Source organism: Cyprinodon variegatus, unplaced genomic scaffold, assembly GCF_000732505.1.
Source record: "Cyprinodon variegatus isolate N-32 unplaced genomic scaffold, C_variegatus-1.0 Scaffold214, whole genome shotgun sequence".
NCBI classification, from domain to species: domain Eukaryota; kingdom Metazoa; phylum Chordata; class Actinopteri; order Cyprinodontiformes; family Cyprinodontidae; genus Cyprinodon; species Cyprinodon variegatus.
Genome location: NW_015150667.1, coordinates 582556 through 598611, shown reverse-complemented (window position 1 = coordinate 598611; position 16056 = coordinate 582556). Strand labels below are relative to the sequence as shown.

At 36.6% G+C, this 16056-nt stretch overlaps 1 protein-coding gene across 1 annotated transcript in view; it reads left to right on the top strand.

The window, feature by feature from the left end:
* Positions 1-14668, top strand: part of gpr37 (G protein-coupled receptor 37 (endothelin receptor type B-like)) — a 21954-nt gene extending 7286 nt beyond the window's left edge. The window contains exon 2 of the mRNA XM_015380451.1: positions 9581-14668. Coding sequence (XP_015235937.1) covers positions 9581-10396 — 816 coding nt within the window. The 3' untranslated portion in view covers positions 10397-14668. The remainder of the gene's footprint in view (positions 1-9580) is intronic.
* The last annotated feature ends 1388 nt before the right edge of the window (positions 14669-16056 follow it).

The window sequence follows — 16056 nt, the reverse complement described above, 5'->3', positions numbered from 1 at the left end:
GCGCAGCACAGTTCAATGCGCTGCTAGGTGAAAGGGACAGGAGAGACCAGACAGAGGAGCTGCGAGAGGAAAAGAAGCCACTGCTGCAACAACTACTGCTGGAAATTATAAACATGTTGCTCACATCCAATTATTGGTAGGGACAATTAGGTCGGTTCAAAACTTTGGTAGGGACATGTCCCTATGGTCCCTATGCAAACCTACGCCCATGGCTGACAGAACAACCCACTTAGAGCAGTAATTATATCAAAATTCTAAAAAAAATCTGTAAACATTTTGCATTTAAGATTAAAAAAACATTGTCGTCTGTCAATAAGTTCAATCCAGAACTAAAGTAGAAACATTTAAGTTTCACCTAGTTTAATTTAGTAAAATTTTAGTAAAAAATTTGCATAATAGGCTATGCAATTATTATTAATTGATTAATTAATAAAAAATAATCGACAGATTAAACGTTTTGCAAAATAATTGTTAGCTGCAGCTCTCATATGTATATCTGCTTGTTTTACTGGGAATCCCCTAGTCTAGTTTGGATAAAATGTAGTAAACACTAATAATCTGGAGTTACGTAGCTGAGGCCTAATAGATCTCCTTGAGTTTATAGGGGTTCCATTAACTTTTGGAACATAAATATCACCTTGAAATCGGCTTTGGAAGTTTTAATTTCAGATGAACAAAAACACGCCTTGGCATCTGGAGGAAAACAGCTGATAAAAGACAACTGTCAAAATGTGGAACAAATTGACGATTTCTTCAATGGTGATCTCCTTTTGATCTCTCGTAGTAGTATTTTAGAAGCTGAGGCCATGATGTTTTAGTTTGGTCTAATTAACCAAACAGCATCTTGAGCTTTACATATTAGACCGTGTTTTTTAACTGAGCATTCAGTCTTGTAGGATACACATATGAAAAAGACAAAGCATGCTTTTTGTTTTGCACTCTACCCCTCTCAGTTATAACCCCCTCACTCCCAGCTGCTCTAGACACACCAGTTGGAAAAGGTGGAGCTGAATTGATGGAACAAAGAAGCTCCATTTGTCTGAGGCAGATGTCATTTGCAGAACTACTCAAAAGATATTTAAGAGGCTGCTGTTGTCATCTGAGGAGGGGGTGGAGAGATTTGGAAAAGAAAATTTCTAAGAAAAAATACACTAACAGTTTCATTGCAATGAATGTTAGAATGAAAACCTGTGAAAATAATGCTTCAAAGTAGTGATGCAAAAATAACTGATTAATGAATTATTCTATATTTGATCTTACACACAGATTAAAATTTAATTGATTAGTAGCCTTCTTAAAAAAATCATTTTCATTTGCATCAATAGGATCTTTACTTAACTTGAAGTTTGTTTTTCCTACAATATGCTGAGTTAAAAAAAAATAAATTATGTCATTATATTTTTAATTTGTTGCATTAAATGCTAAAAACTGTGAAAAACTATTTCAATTGAACAGAGATGTAATGATATTCTAAAAAGACAGGGTATGTTGCTCTGATAAATTGCTTGGCCTTCCAAGCACAGCAGAACATTTGATGCCGCTGCATCAAAAAACTTTAGTAAATGGGTGCTATTTAGGTGAGAAGCAGTTCATCGACTGTTAGTATTTACAAACAGAATGGCATAAAGTGCATTACGCATCCTTCACACCAAAACACCGTTAATAACCCAGGACCAGAATCTCGATTAATTCATATTTCTGTTTTAGCATTACTTATCTTACAAATATCAGTGCTTCTAAATTTAAGAATGAACAGCAGCACCCTCTATTGAACAGTGGTAACTCTAAAACATGAAGAAATGCCATTTAAGCAGACTATTACTCAACAACCATAAGTCTATTTTTGTCTACATCCTATCTCACATCAATACCGTAAATGACTTTTTTGTGGAGGGTTTTGGTTCTGGCAGCAAGTGTAGATCACCAGTAGCAATTTCAGTAAGGTTACACAATATGGAGGAAGTAGTATTGTTAACTTTTATATTCCAGTTGTTCAGTTGGGTACGATTATAAGCCGAAAGTGAAAATACCAAATGATTTTAAGGTTGTTTTTTTTAATAAAAACTGTGGAAAGGGTTTGCAACCTCTCTACCATTATAGTTCCCAATAAGTCCGTAGTAGTAATCACATCACTGCCTTATTGGTGCACCGTTATATTTGGCCATTTTCCAAAAATCTGTGTGCTGAGTTTCACCCTTTAGTTTGAGCAGCTTGCAGGGTCTTCCAACATGTCCCGGAGTCTTTAACATAAAAAAAAAAGACTTGAAAAACAAGGCAACCATTGATTGAGAAGGTGAAGAGAGAGAGAAATGGGTTTCATATAACCACTGATCGGGGCAGAAGGAGACTCATACAGTATACAGGGTTGAAATTGTCAATTAAGGGCAGGATATACATCACCTTGACACATGTGCTACTAAATTACAATCAAACCTTTTTCTGTGTTTTTTCTGTGTAATGTATTTGTTTATTAAGCCACTAAGTTTTACCCAAAATGCTCACAGGCTGTTGTTCTAAATATTATGCCTGTTTAAAGAATAGTATCATGAATCAAATGTTTCACTAGAACCTAATAGGTAATTTTCTTCATTAGCTTGATCGCAGTTTATCCCCATATCTTGTATTCTTCCCCAGTCACTCAAACACACAATGCAAGACAAAAGCTTAAAGTCAGGGTGTGCTGATCCTCCAGATGGATGGGATGGCCTTGCCTCTACTGATCGCTGCCTGAGGCTTTCCCCCTGCTCTGCTCTTTTGCATCAGCTATCTGTAATTAGAAACAAGCCTCAGGGGAGAAAACACACAGATCCACTCACTTGAAGCTAATCAGAGAGCATTTGACCACCCACATACTAAATATATGTACTCAGAAAGATACGACTCATTTTATACAAAGCTCTCATGCTCTATTCATTTTCATCCAGTCTAAGAACATAACTGATTGTTAATCTTGTTAATTTTTTATGATGTAATTAGCGGTTCTGCATATATAATTTATGGCGGTTCATTCAGTTTGCTCTTCGTCTATGGATGAGATGATACTATATTTTTATGTGTTGTAACAAGATTACACATCAGCTTGCAGTATAGTTTGGGTCTTCTGTTGGGTGCTATCAACCAAACTTATAATGATCCATGCAAGCTTGAAATATTCATTAGATCATTGCAATAATGGAGTCATAAGTCAACACAGAAACATCAGCATATGGTAGGCCTTTATGGAATTAAAAAATCTGCTATGAGAGGTTTTGTGCTGCTGCATTGGCACTGGCAGGCAGGAATCAATGGTTCGGAATGGGAGGCCTGCAGTAGCTACTGTGTGCTGAGATTTTTTTTTCTTTCCTATGATGCCTAGAGGAAATCTTCCACATGTTAGGAAATAACAGGCAAATGTATTGCTTTAGGAAAAAAATATATATAAATAGCACCAGACAGTACTGAGGCAAAAGCATTAAATGTGGCATTGTTCCTTTTAATTTAATGAATGGAGCACTTATGGTACGAATGTGTCAGGGTCTATTCCTCTTTGTATGAGTATTTGACAAAAGTAATATTATACTTATTTACTGTGCATTTGTTCGTCCCAGTTCTCTAGGATAAATGCAGAGCAAGTTACAGAAAAGAGATGACTTGTGAGTGGTGGCATCTCCTTACAGTGTTTACGACACAAAACTATGTCTCAAAGGTTATTTCAACAAAATCTTCTGACTTTCAATACTTGTATGCATCCACTAGTCCATCTAGGAGGGTAGTATGATCTAGTAGAATTACATGTTGGAATAGCCATTGGCCATATACCAAGATTTAACAGAAAATATGGACGCAAAACATTTTTCATTTAAACTACTAATCTGTAGGCGAGTTGCCGAGCATTGTCAGTATACAGTAGCATGGCTATTTCAAAGGTTCAATAGGCAGCATCACTGCCAAGACCCAGCTGCAGCCTGGTGTTAGAAATATTCATCAGTAGAGGTCCTCTCTTGGAATATATCAGGTTTCTGTCACTGTCGTTAGTGTTTAGTGAATTTTAATGTTAAACTATTTTAATATGATGGGATCTTTGTGACTTATTGTCAACGCTGTTTAAAAAACACCAAGATGGACTCCCACTTTCATTTTCTTTTGACCAAATTCTGATAATTTGAATGGTCTCTAGGCCAGTCAAATGATTTTCCAATCTCCTAATGTTCAGTCTTGGTGAACTTCTAAATGCAAATTGTAGTTTCAGTTCCCTCTTCATCTCAGACAGGATTGGCTCTCACTGCGTTTCCTCCTGGTTTTGCTTGAATATTCAAGGGTTGGTGATCATGGTTTTAGTGTTTATTAAGCTCCTGTGTTTGTGAACATCTCAAACTGGCCTGTCCATTCTTGTTTGATAGCTAAGGTTATTGGATTGTTAGCCATACGTTCAGCTCACTATTCTTTATAAGCCTGATATATGTTTTTTTTCCACCTAGTGTCATAAAGCCATTAGACAAGACAGAATTGTCAGTCTGACATTTTCTCCACTCTGTTGGGTTTTCATTGAAAAGGGAAATCCATTATGTTGAAATCATCCCAAATTAGTCAACTAAATTAGCCAGCTGGTAGAGCGAAGTGCAAGATCAATATTTTACCATTTTCCAGAAGCCTTAAAATGTTTTATTTTTTTACAACCAATTTAGATGGCTGGCATCAAAGGTGTGGGTCTTATGGCAGAAGGTATAGCCTCCTGGAGCAGTCACTGAGTCAGACTTCAAAAAAGTGTAACAGGTGTCCTTCTCAGCTCACTCCATTAAAGACCGTCACTGTAGCTGTGTTTCTGAAACCGGCCCATACGTCACCTGATGGCACCTATTGCCTCTGACAGCAGCTGGAGTCATGCTGTGGTCAACACTCACGCAACCAATCTTTGTTAAGACCCCATTAAAAAAAAGAAAGAGCTTTTGTACCACCAGCTTTCACAGCCTTGATTCGAGGAGCTAATGGGCCATTTTTATTAGTAGTGCCAGGGTAAAATATCTTACCTGCTGTGCAAGAGCATTGAAAAAAAAAAAAAAATCCTTCGATCTCAAGTGCTGCTTTATTTCTTTAAGACTCCAGAAGGCCAATGGATGAATTAATGAGTTTTTATTTATTTTGATTACTAAAAAGGGAGATAAAGAAAATTAAAGTTTAACAGTTAAAAAAAATCTTCAAAGGAAAATTGACCAAATAAAGGAAAGTGTATCCAACAGATTTGGAAAAGGCATAAATTGTATCAGTAAAGAGTATTTTAAAGTTCTATTTAAGCCATTCTGAAATTAATGACTTTGATAATTGCCTGTGATTACTTTACAACACTGTTGTTTGAAATTATTCCTGTCCTTTTCCTGCCCTTTATTTTTCTCTGTCTTTAAATTGTATATATATATATATATATATATATATAAATATCCCTCCATAACATACAGGTTTGCAATATCACTCAGGAATATCACTCAGAATATTATAGCTCCTCATCTCCTCTCCAGTAGAAAGCTGTACTTGTTCATCCTGCCCTTGCTTTCCAGTCTAACACCCTTGATCAAAGCGGGGTGCCCCCTCCCTCCATGGAAGCCTTTAAATCCATTCCAGACCTGTTTTTAGTCATGAAAAATTCAGCGTCTGCCAGCACTTTCGCATGTAAACTGGACTGTTGTTCAAGGCTCAGAAGCGGGGCATACAGAGATATCTGCCTACCAGCATTTCAAAGACATGATTTTAGAGAATATATTGCTTATCAATACTAAATGCACTCACTAGCTGGAAGTAGTCATTAGATTAGTGTGATACAGGGATGTCATGATTAGTAACATTAAACAGGTTAGCTATAGCATTTAAACCATAATCAGTTGTTACAGAGATACCGAAAATGCATCTACATGCATCACCCTCCCATACACAGCCGTACAGTAACAACAAGCTGACCCAGGAATATAAGGTGGGATGAATACATAGGTCAGATCACATTTGAACCCCATCATAGTTGAGTATTTTACCAATTTAAAATTTGTCATAACTTAGCGCTGTACCTCATTTCCATTAATCGTTGTTGTTGTTATCATGTATAGAAATGTAAGGAATTTTAAAAACCGAACCAATTTTTTATTATCATTGTGTTACTAGTTATTGGTCATTTCCAGATTTCTTTACAGCAAACAATAGATTGTGGAAAAGTACCTTCAAAAATTGACTAAAACAAGTTGTTCTAGGGTAGGCACACATTGACATGCGAGAAGACAGATTGTCTCCACACAGGAGACGATCTGTGGTACCAGACCAAATAAAAGTTGGTAAGAAAATAATAAAAAAGCAGACGGAGGAAATGTCAAAGAGCCAATATGACTAGCAACCTTGGAAGTACTAAAATGTACCGTATAAAGCAGACCAACATGTGAAGTTCTTTAATTTGCTCAGATTTTAAAATTATCATTTCCATCATTAGACTTTTTCTATATTGTCAAAGTAAACAGGAAATAATGTACAAATTGTGCTATATATGTAACAGTGTAACTTCCACTATTGGAGGTACACAGATTTGCACCATTTATTTATTTTTGCTTTAATAATTTTTTTTTAACTTTAAGTTTGAAAGAAGGTAAAGAAATGCAAAAGTATTGTAGTCTGTAGAGGACTTCACCACTAATATGAGTGCATCTTGGGTATTACAGTGTCATTCAATCAAGGACCTTAGGCTTAAAAGAAAAATAACTCAAAACAGATTACCTGGCAGGATAGGTTGCTTTAAGTGGAATACGGCCATGCATGAAATGAGGCCAATATGTCAAACCTAAGCCCTTTTCAAGGGATGAAAAGATCCTTTTAACTAGATTTGTCAAGCAAGTATAAATGCCTAGTGTGCTTAAAGGGCTTTTTTTTGTCATTCTTGCTTTAGTGTTTAATTTTCTAAGGACTTTTTACTTACTCGCTACGTTTAAGCACAAGAATCTTTCCTTTGTACTCTTCATTTTCTCCAAACAGTCTTGTTAATTTTATGCATAATGACATGACAGCTGCAACAAAACAAGAGAAATCAAGAGTTTGAAGAGAATTTCTTCAGTTGGAGCCCAGTTTTTTATTGTTTTGTTTTTTCTACAGAAAAAACATTGATTGCAACACGGATGACGAGTGAGTTCTGGAAAACATTGCGTTTAAACGGTCAGATTCTGAGACAAGATATTCCCCATCTGCCCCCCTTTATCAGTTTGCGTATCTATATTTTTATTTTTCAAATTGCATTCCAATGTCAATACTATTTGTAACTTTACTAATGTGAATACCAGAGCTCTGGAATGTATTTTGCCCTCAGTAAATTATTCTGTCTGGAATTAAGACCAAAACTAGATAATCCAGTATTGTTTTTTTCTTCTTCCAACACAGGGAGCAAAAGAAGAAGCTTAACCTATTTTATGTGTATAAATGCTTTTACAAGGGTTTAGTATTCAAGTTATTTTTGCATCATTTTTATTTTTAGATTTTAGTGTAATATAGACTCTTTTTTAAGTTCAACCAGTACTTTTTATCTTACCAAAGTCCGTTTTTACATTGGCATCTGCACTTTTAGTCCAGAGAAAAAAATGCAAATACTTTTTCAAGCTCTGATTTCTAGCATTATATAAATTAGAAGCCTTTAATCTATGGACATCAGTTTCAAACTCGACTTAAATGGTTATTTCAGAGAGGGCAAAATTTGGGTTTGTCAATGCTAGACAGGTACCAAGATTATTGGGCTTCATATTTGGGAGCTACTTAAGCTGAATAAATGTGAGCTACAACAGCAAAGCCTGACTGGTGCCTCATTTATATCTTAGCGGGGTCTAAAATGGCTTTTGAGAAATTGAAATTCGTGACATCTACTGTAGAAAGCAAATAGCTCCAACCATTTACCAGTTGTCCAGTATCAAGTAGCATTCTGTGTTTGAATATGTCTCTTTTACAAATAAGACACTTCATCTAAAGGGATCAACCTTTATCAATAAAGGAGTTGTTGGAAAAAACAAAACATACAAGCCAATATAGGAAATTAACTTCCCTATTAAATATCCCTGGACACCCAATCTGATACCCAGTGTTTAGGTCATCGTCTCCATTATGGCCCACAAGAAAAAGGGGAAGCAAACAGATAAGAACTGAAGTTAGAAAATCCAATCCCATTCTTCTTCAGGGGTTTGATGAAGCAATATATACCTTGATGCCAATTACAGGTGTTTGATAAACTTAAAAAAAAAATTGCTTCTCAAAGACGTAGCCAAAAAAAATGAACTGAGATTTAAAACAAAATGTTTTTTCTGAAGGGGATTTTAGTTCCTCCCTAGTTCATCCATTAATATTTCTTATTTAAGAGCCTGAGGATGGGCTGACAGGTAACTACAGTCTCTGGTTAAGGAGCCACGTTGATTACAGATCTGGTTGATGACTCTGTAGCCCATGAGTCCCCCCCCACTTACTCCTCAGAGTTCCATATGGTTACCCTTCATTAGCCTGGTTAGGACCTCCGTGTCAGTGTGTGTGTCTCATGATGTGTGAGGGAGGCCTACTTACACTGAACATCGTGCAGAGCATGTACATCTATATCTGTCCAGGATGGATGTGTTTACATCACCAAAGCCTTGGCTCACTGGGGCCATCTGGGAATCTGGCTGCCGTAATTAAATGTGATATGAAGAGCAGGATGGAAGGAGGGTTCTGTAAAAAGGAAAAGAGGTTTAGGAGATAGTAAGCGGAGGAAAATAAAAAGACGTGAGAGCCAGTGAATAAAGGATGCTTCGTCTGAGTTTTTTGGCTGAAAGATAATGTTTTGTTTCTTAGCATAAATAGAAATTCACTTAAACTGAAAATAAGTTGCCTTCTCAAAAGGTTTGTGGTTATGATTAGGGTTGCTATAATGATTATTTTGCAAATCGATTAATCTGTCAATTGTTTTGATTGAGCTTTTTACAGAATTTAAACCAGTTGAAATGAAAACTTTTCCACTTGAGGAGTTCTCTATGAAGCATATTGACAGAAAAAAATGTTTTTTTAATTTCAAATTCAAAATTGTGTATATCTTTTTATTAGTTTTTGTATAATTACTTCTATAAGTCAATTGCTCTGTCAGCTAAGGGCATGCTTTATTGTCTAGTTAATCAGTAAAATATCTGGCTATCATTTCAATAATCTCTCACAATCAATCCAATTGTTTTAACCATCAAGACTTGATCATATGCTCTATTTCATTTTCTCCCTTTAGCTTAAAACAACTATAATGTTTAAAATAGAGCAGTGCCCAGACCTGCATTTCTCGAGGTCTGTTGCTTCTAAATGCTGCAGCATCTGATGCTTCTTTAGGCTTAATGTCATTAGTTTATGTGCTGCTGCTAAATGGTAAAGGAGTATTTTATGGGAGACATTTCTATCAGGAAATAAATGATTTGTATTATGATAAGGGTTTTGCTAAAATAGGAACACCACTTGAACTTGTTTCTAATTGTGGATTTACAACAACAGCAAAAAACATTTCTCTGGAATTGCATGTTTTTCCTACATAATTCTAACAATAACAACAGTTTCTCAAGCTGAACCTTATTTTTGTTCTGTTCAGGTTGCCTCGTTGGGCGTTACTACCTTCACCCTGTGTGCACTCTGCATCGACCGCTTTCGTGCGGCCACCAATGTCCAGATGTATTACGAGATGATCGAGAACTGCACGTCTACAACGGCCAAGCTGGCAGTCATCTGGATCGGCGCCCTCCTCTTGGCCCTCCCAGAGCTCCTGATTCGACAGCTTGTGGTGGAGGACACAGGACTCCCGGATGAGCCCCCAGTTGAGCGCTGCATTATCAGGATATCCACATCTCTTCCTGATATGCTCTATGTGCTTGGCCTGACCTATGAGGGTGCTCGGCTGTGGTGGTGTTTTGGTTGCTACTTTTGCCTCCCGACCCTCTTCACCATCGGTTGCTCACTTGTCACGGCACGCAAGATCCGGCACGCTGAGCAGGCCAGCGTTCGCAGTAATAAGAAGCAGATCAGGCTGGAGAGCCAGATGAACTGCACTGTTGTGGCTCTGGCAATCGTATATGGCGCTTGTGTGGTGCCTGAGAACATATGCAACATAGTGTCTGCATACATGGCGGCAGGTGTTCCTGAGCACACCATGTCCATCCTGCATCTTCTCTCTCAGTTGCTGCTGTTTTGTCGGGCCGCTGTGACACCGGCGCTACTTCTTCTGCTGTGTCGTCCATTAGGCCGGGCGTTCCTGGACTGCTGCTGTTGCTGCTGCTGTAACCACGTACCCTCCTCGGCCACTGGCAGTGATGATAACGAGCACGAGTGCACCACTGAACTGGAGCTGTCGCCGTTCAGCACTATCCGCAGGGAACTGAGTAACTACACCCCTGCTGGCTCCAACTGCTAAGCTGACAGCTCAGATCAGGGAGGGCAATTTTACTGGCCTGTTTGTGGCTTGCGTTGCTTTGGTTGGCTAAGAGAGATTTGCCTTATCTAGTCTCATCACGTTTTGTAAATGAGTGTTGAAATGAGGTTGGACACCAAAAATAAAATTCATCTTGAGCCAATGGCCATGCAATTTTTAACCCGAAACTCTAACCCCAATTCTCCAAGAACAGCTAACAAAAACAAACAATTTTTCAAACTCTATTATGGGCGCCATTTAAACAAAATGACACATTTTCAGCATCCAAAAACTTCTACGACCCCCTGAAAAAATCCTCTAAACAAGAGTTCCCGCCTGTGGGGCATATAGGCCTTAGAGCAAATTTGCTCATGTCCAGTTCTTGAGAGCCATCATCCTCCAACTTGTAGATGCCTCTCCTCACCAACACAGCAGAAGCTAAAGCTAAAACCCCTCAGCATGTTATTGAGCCCTGCATGGTGACGAACCACTCATTTGATTCTGGTCTATTAGAGAAGGGATGAACAGTTGTAGGATGGTAGCTCTTGAGGAGAAGACTTTGGCTCCCCAGACCAAGCGTAAGGAGCTACTCCTAGCCTTTCTGATTCACAGTTTGTCAAACATTTGTTTAAAAACCCTTTAAGACCACAAATTTACTGTAACCCCTGGAAAAAATGTAAAAATTCTTAACAGCATTTCTCTTTTTTTGGAACAGAAGGTTACAAAGACATTTTCCAACAGATCTTTTTAATTGTTTTTTCATAATTTACCTTTATTGTGTTTTATGTTCTCTCTCGCCTCTCCCTTTGTGAAAATGCATATGTGGAACACCATTAACTCTTGATCTTAAGAATGGGAAAAGGTATAAGAAATGACATTTAGTAAAGTTTGAGCAAGTAGAAGTTTTAAATCCAAGACCAAACAAGTTCATGAGAACAAAATAAGAGTATTGATTAATTGAAACCTGCATTTAGTCATTAAGGACATTACTTTAAGAGGTCAAATCTGCACATAAATCTGGCTTAAGTATCATTCTCAGACATCCATTTACAATGATATAACATGGCTCCATAAAAGTAAAGGCAAAAGGGCTTTGTTTGAATATAACAGGGTTATTTCAGTGTACAAACAAAGCATCTTGCTTCATCACCTTCTGAGGTTGGACACAGAGAGTCATTTTAAATTCTTAAATTGTCCTAAGGTGCTAAGGACCTATGAGTCCAGCTATATTACCAAAACAGCTTAACCATTAGTAAGCCAAAGTATCCAGCAGGCAGTGGCTCAACCCAGATGAAGGCTGTTATTGACACTGAATGCAGCACTAATATAAATGGTAACTGAGAGGAAATTCTATTGAAGATGCCTTCTACACTCCTCATTTGAGTAGGCTTAATGATTATCTGGGGAGTTTCAGATTGAGCAGTGACATTAAGCTTGTGTGAGATGCTGCATGTGCATCCATCTTGTCTGAGCTCCTTGTTTGGGCCATGATTGCTGGATCTTTCAACAAACAATGGCACTATTCACAGCATCTTTCTAGCAGAGATCATCCCCATTCTGGACCATCATGCATTTTGCACTCATCTAAACCATGACCTTCCTAAAAATGCTTTCAGTAATTTTACTCAGATTTGTTTCTTGATGTTTATTTTCTTTTCCATCTTAAAGCTCAGTTATAATCTGGTAAAGTTCAGTGTGCAAAAAGCAGATATCTGCAAGTTTTTACCAGCTATACAATTGAAAGGGGTTAAGAATGACGAGTCAAAAGTTTAAAAAAATTTCTTTTTTAAAAAAAAAAGTTTCTGTTTCTGAAAATGTGTCAGCTTGCAAAAACAATCAGTAACATATCTATACAAAGAAACCCTGAAACATTCAGCCTAGGGGCGAAATAATGAATCCTAATCACCTTAAAGTTGTGTCAGCATTTATAGAAAAAGGATAACTTGTGTGCATTTTGTACAAAAACTCAAATACAGCATCCTAATAAAAAGGCCTACACTGCCAATACAAGTACACAACTGTTTACAGACTGAATCAGTACAATTGTACAGTTCCTTAAATATTATGGTGCACATAAGGGAAAAAGGCTTACAATAATTAAAACAGTACAGGCCACCTCAGTGGGTTTTTCTCGTTTTTAGAAAGAGACCATATATCTGTATTCAAGAATTTGGATATACACAGATAAGACAGAGTTTTACAAAAATATCTGGTCGACCCAGAGGAAACTGGAGCTGGTCTCAGGATGCAAAGACAGACAGACATGAAGCTTAAAGGGATTTAAATGATTTTTAAACAGACATTTAATATGATTTTAATCATGCCAAATGGTGTTGATCTAAAATGCAATGAAGTGTGTTGAACACGGAGTAGTTCGTTATAGCATACAAATGAAAGTGATTGACTTGGGACTCTGCCGTGTACTCTTGTATTGTGTTATGCCTTACACTTTGGGGGTTGTATATATGCTGTACAATTTCTTTGGTGCTCTTATGATAAATGCGCTGTGAACAACAATTCAGCATGTTCGACTTAAAACCACAAGTAAGCAAGCTGCATATATTTTTTCAAGTTAAGTTCCAAGATTCCCTCCAAAGTTAATCTATAGCTTCCTTTGTCTCTGTCCAAGGACACTGAACACATGGAGTAGATGCGATATAAAATTTTTGCTACAGAAATTCCAGTAGGAAAATAAGGATATTCAAGTTAAGAAATGTGATTTCTAAAGATGGATAATCTAGGTTCTTTACATTGCAATTTAATAAGTCAAATCAAATTCTGAATATCCAATTGATCATGCCTATAACTCCACTATTTCAGTCGAGTCATGGTTTCTCTGTTTGGGTAGCTAAGGATACTGCCAATTATTTACTGCTAGCTAAGCCCCATTTTTTTTAAATTAGTCCAGACATGCAGCAAAATGAGCAGAACACACATGGTTGGCCAGTGAGAAATCACCTGAAATCATAGACAAAAATGAAAACCATAGTTTGTTTATTTTAATGGTGAGCTCAACACAGCATATTCTGCTTGCGACACTTGTTTGACGTACACATTGGATCAGACAATTAGAGAAACACACAAGAGAAGCTTAAATTTTTATTCACTAAACTAAGATTCATGTTCTTTATTATTTGAGCTTTAAGAGAAACTAATGAAGAGTTTTTCACAGGGCATTTAACAAGTGTCTTGTACTGCAAGTCTTTTTTCTGATATAAAACTAATCATTCCTGGGTCAGCATGAGGGTATGATCACTAGTTTGTTAGAACCCAAAAAAGGACATTTTTAAGGCTATATTGTAAAAACGTGGCATGTGTTGCATTTCAGGAAATGCTATGAACAAACTCGTTACAGTGTCCAACATACACATTTTGATGTTCTTGAACTCCGTGGTGACCCAGGTTTGATATTCATCAGTATACTGTATATTTCAAAGACCTTTTTGCATATGATTCTGCACTGCCAAACACCTTTCCTCTGTCTTTTGTGGTTGTAGCACTCTTTCTCTGGGGGTCTCAGATCAGAAGCCACTTTAATTTTAGCCCCATCAGTTTAAGATGACGATTAATCCTATAAAATAAATTATTAAATGAATCTTCTGCCAGCGTCTGGTCCATATAAATTCCTATAATAAACTTATAGCCTCTTACATGGATGTACCCTCGGGTTGGCACTGGCTGCACTCCATCAAGTTAATTTCCTAAGTGGGCAGGTATGAGCAGCCCTGCAACACAACGCTCTGTAATATGTGCAGCATCTCTTTGTTACAATCACTAAAAGTGCAACTACTGAAGCCTGGTGTATAAATCAATCATTTGTTATTATCAAAGTGAGACAAAATGCACTATTTTGGACTTGAACTTCCTGCGTGACGTTAATGCAGCCTTCTTTGTTGCTTTTTTGTTTAAACTTGTTCATAATTCGATTAGTGCTTACGGATGGGATCAAAATTAAACTGGCTTCTGAACCTGATTGTTATTATTTTGCTTATTTCTGGAAGTATATCTCATAAATGGCTCAGTGTGTAGTAATGTGGTTGAAATTATTGATGAAGTGAACCTTGTTAATCAGTGAGATGTTTTCTCTGAATCTTGTGAGTACCCTCTTCACTCTGAGCTAAATGTGTCTGTGTTTGATACCTAAAAAACATAAGCACACAACCACTGTAGTCTCCAAGTCTAGTCACTTGTTTCTAAATAGCTTTTTATATAGCCAAAAATTGTTCCTTTGTTTATCAAAGAACTTTATCTTGAAAACTGTATATTAAAATCTTAAATGTACTGTGGTGTAGTTTTTGTGTTGTTCAAATAGCAAAATTAAATATGGATGCATTTTTCCCAAACATGAAGAGCCTAGAAATACACAATTCTAATTCAATTCACATTTCTAAGAAAAAATCCTATTTTAGTCATTAAAGGATCTACTAGTGTACGCCAGCTCATTACCCGTTCTACAACTAGACTGTAATCTTGCTTTTACTAACCATTTCATTTTGGGTTTTTTTTTACCTTGAGAGTTTTAAAGAGTGAGAAGAATTAAGAATAGTTATTTTGCTAAACATAACCGGATGGTGGCTTCAGAAGACATTTAAAAGGATCGAGATTGCACCTTTCTTGTTCCTGTTGCAGTTTTGGCTACACTTTCAATGTGTTTTCCATGTTGTTAAATTTCAAAGCTGAATTCAATGCAAATAAAAAAAAATATGGCAGATAGTTTTCACCCAATGATAAAGTAGACAAATATGACATCTTTCTTCTAAGATAACTTATTACAGTAAATAACTTCTTAAAATCCCCCTTCAAAAAATTATTTATTCATGCAATTGATTTAATTCTCAGGACTAGCATGACGGAAATAGTCAAGTGAAGAGTGGGGCGTTAAATGTTCCAAAACATGTTCATAGTTAGCAGTTTAAATAAAGGGACAATGATCCTCTTTTTAGAATAAATTAAAAAGATCTAAATCTAATAAATATAAGCAAAGATCTACACTATTTTTCATTCTTCACATGCTCGCCATAAAAAGGAAAAGAAAAGGCATTATTAAAAACAAATCATGTCTTGATATTAAAAAGTAATTTATATATATAATAGCAATTATTACCTACAACACCATAAACATATCTCAACATTATCTATTAACATAAACTTTAAAAAAGCTGATCAGTTTTAAGACAAAATTAGCCATTTGATTTGGCTACAAACACTGGATTTGGTGAGGCACAAACCACAATAACACAGAAAAAAATCATGTTTGAGAGCATATATGGAAAAGATATATAGAAAAACATACATATAGAAATATGACAGATTTATAAAAAAAAAGGCAGGTAGTACGAAGTGTTTTAATGGAAGAATCCAGCACTGACCAGTAGGAAACCAAAAGGTTGGGTTGTTATATTAAAACCAGGCAAGCTTAATCAGAAGGGTTCAGAACAGGCGTGGGAGAGAGTGAAGCAGTTGGACTGAGGAAAACTAATTGATTTAGATAAGACGGAACAGGCTGAACTAAAACTCAAAAAGTTTAACCAATCAAAAAGAGAAAGAGCCTAATATAAAAGTGAGATAAACTAAATGTGCGGAGGAAAAAATTAGATACAGCTGGAAACTAGCTCAATTTTAAAGACTTTTAAACAATATATGAAAACAAAACAAAAGTATAT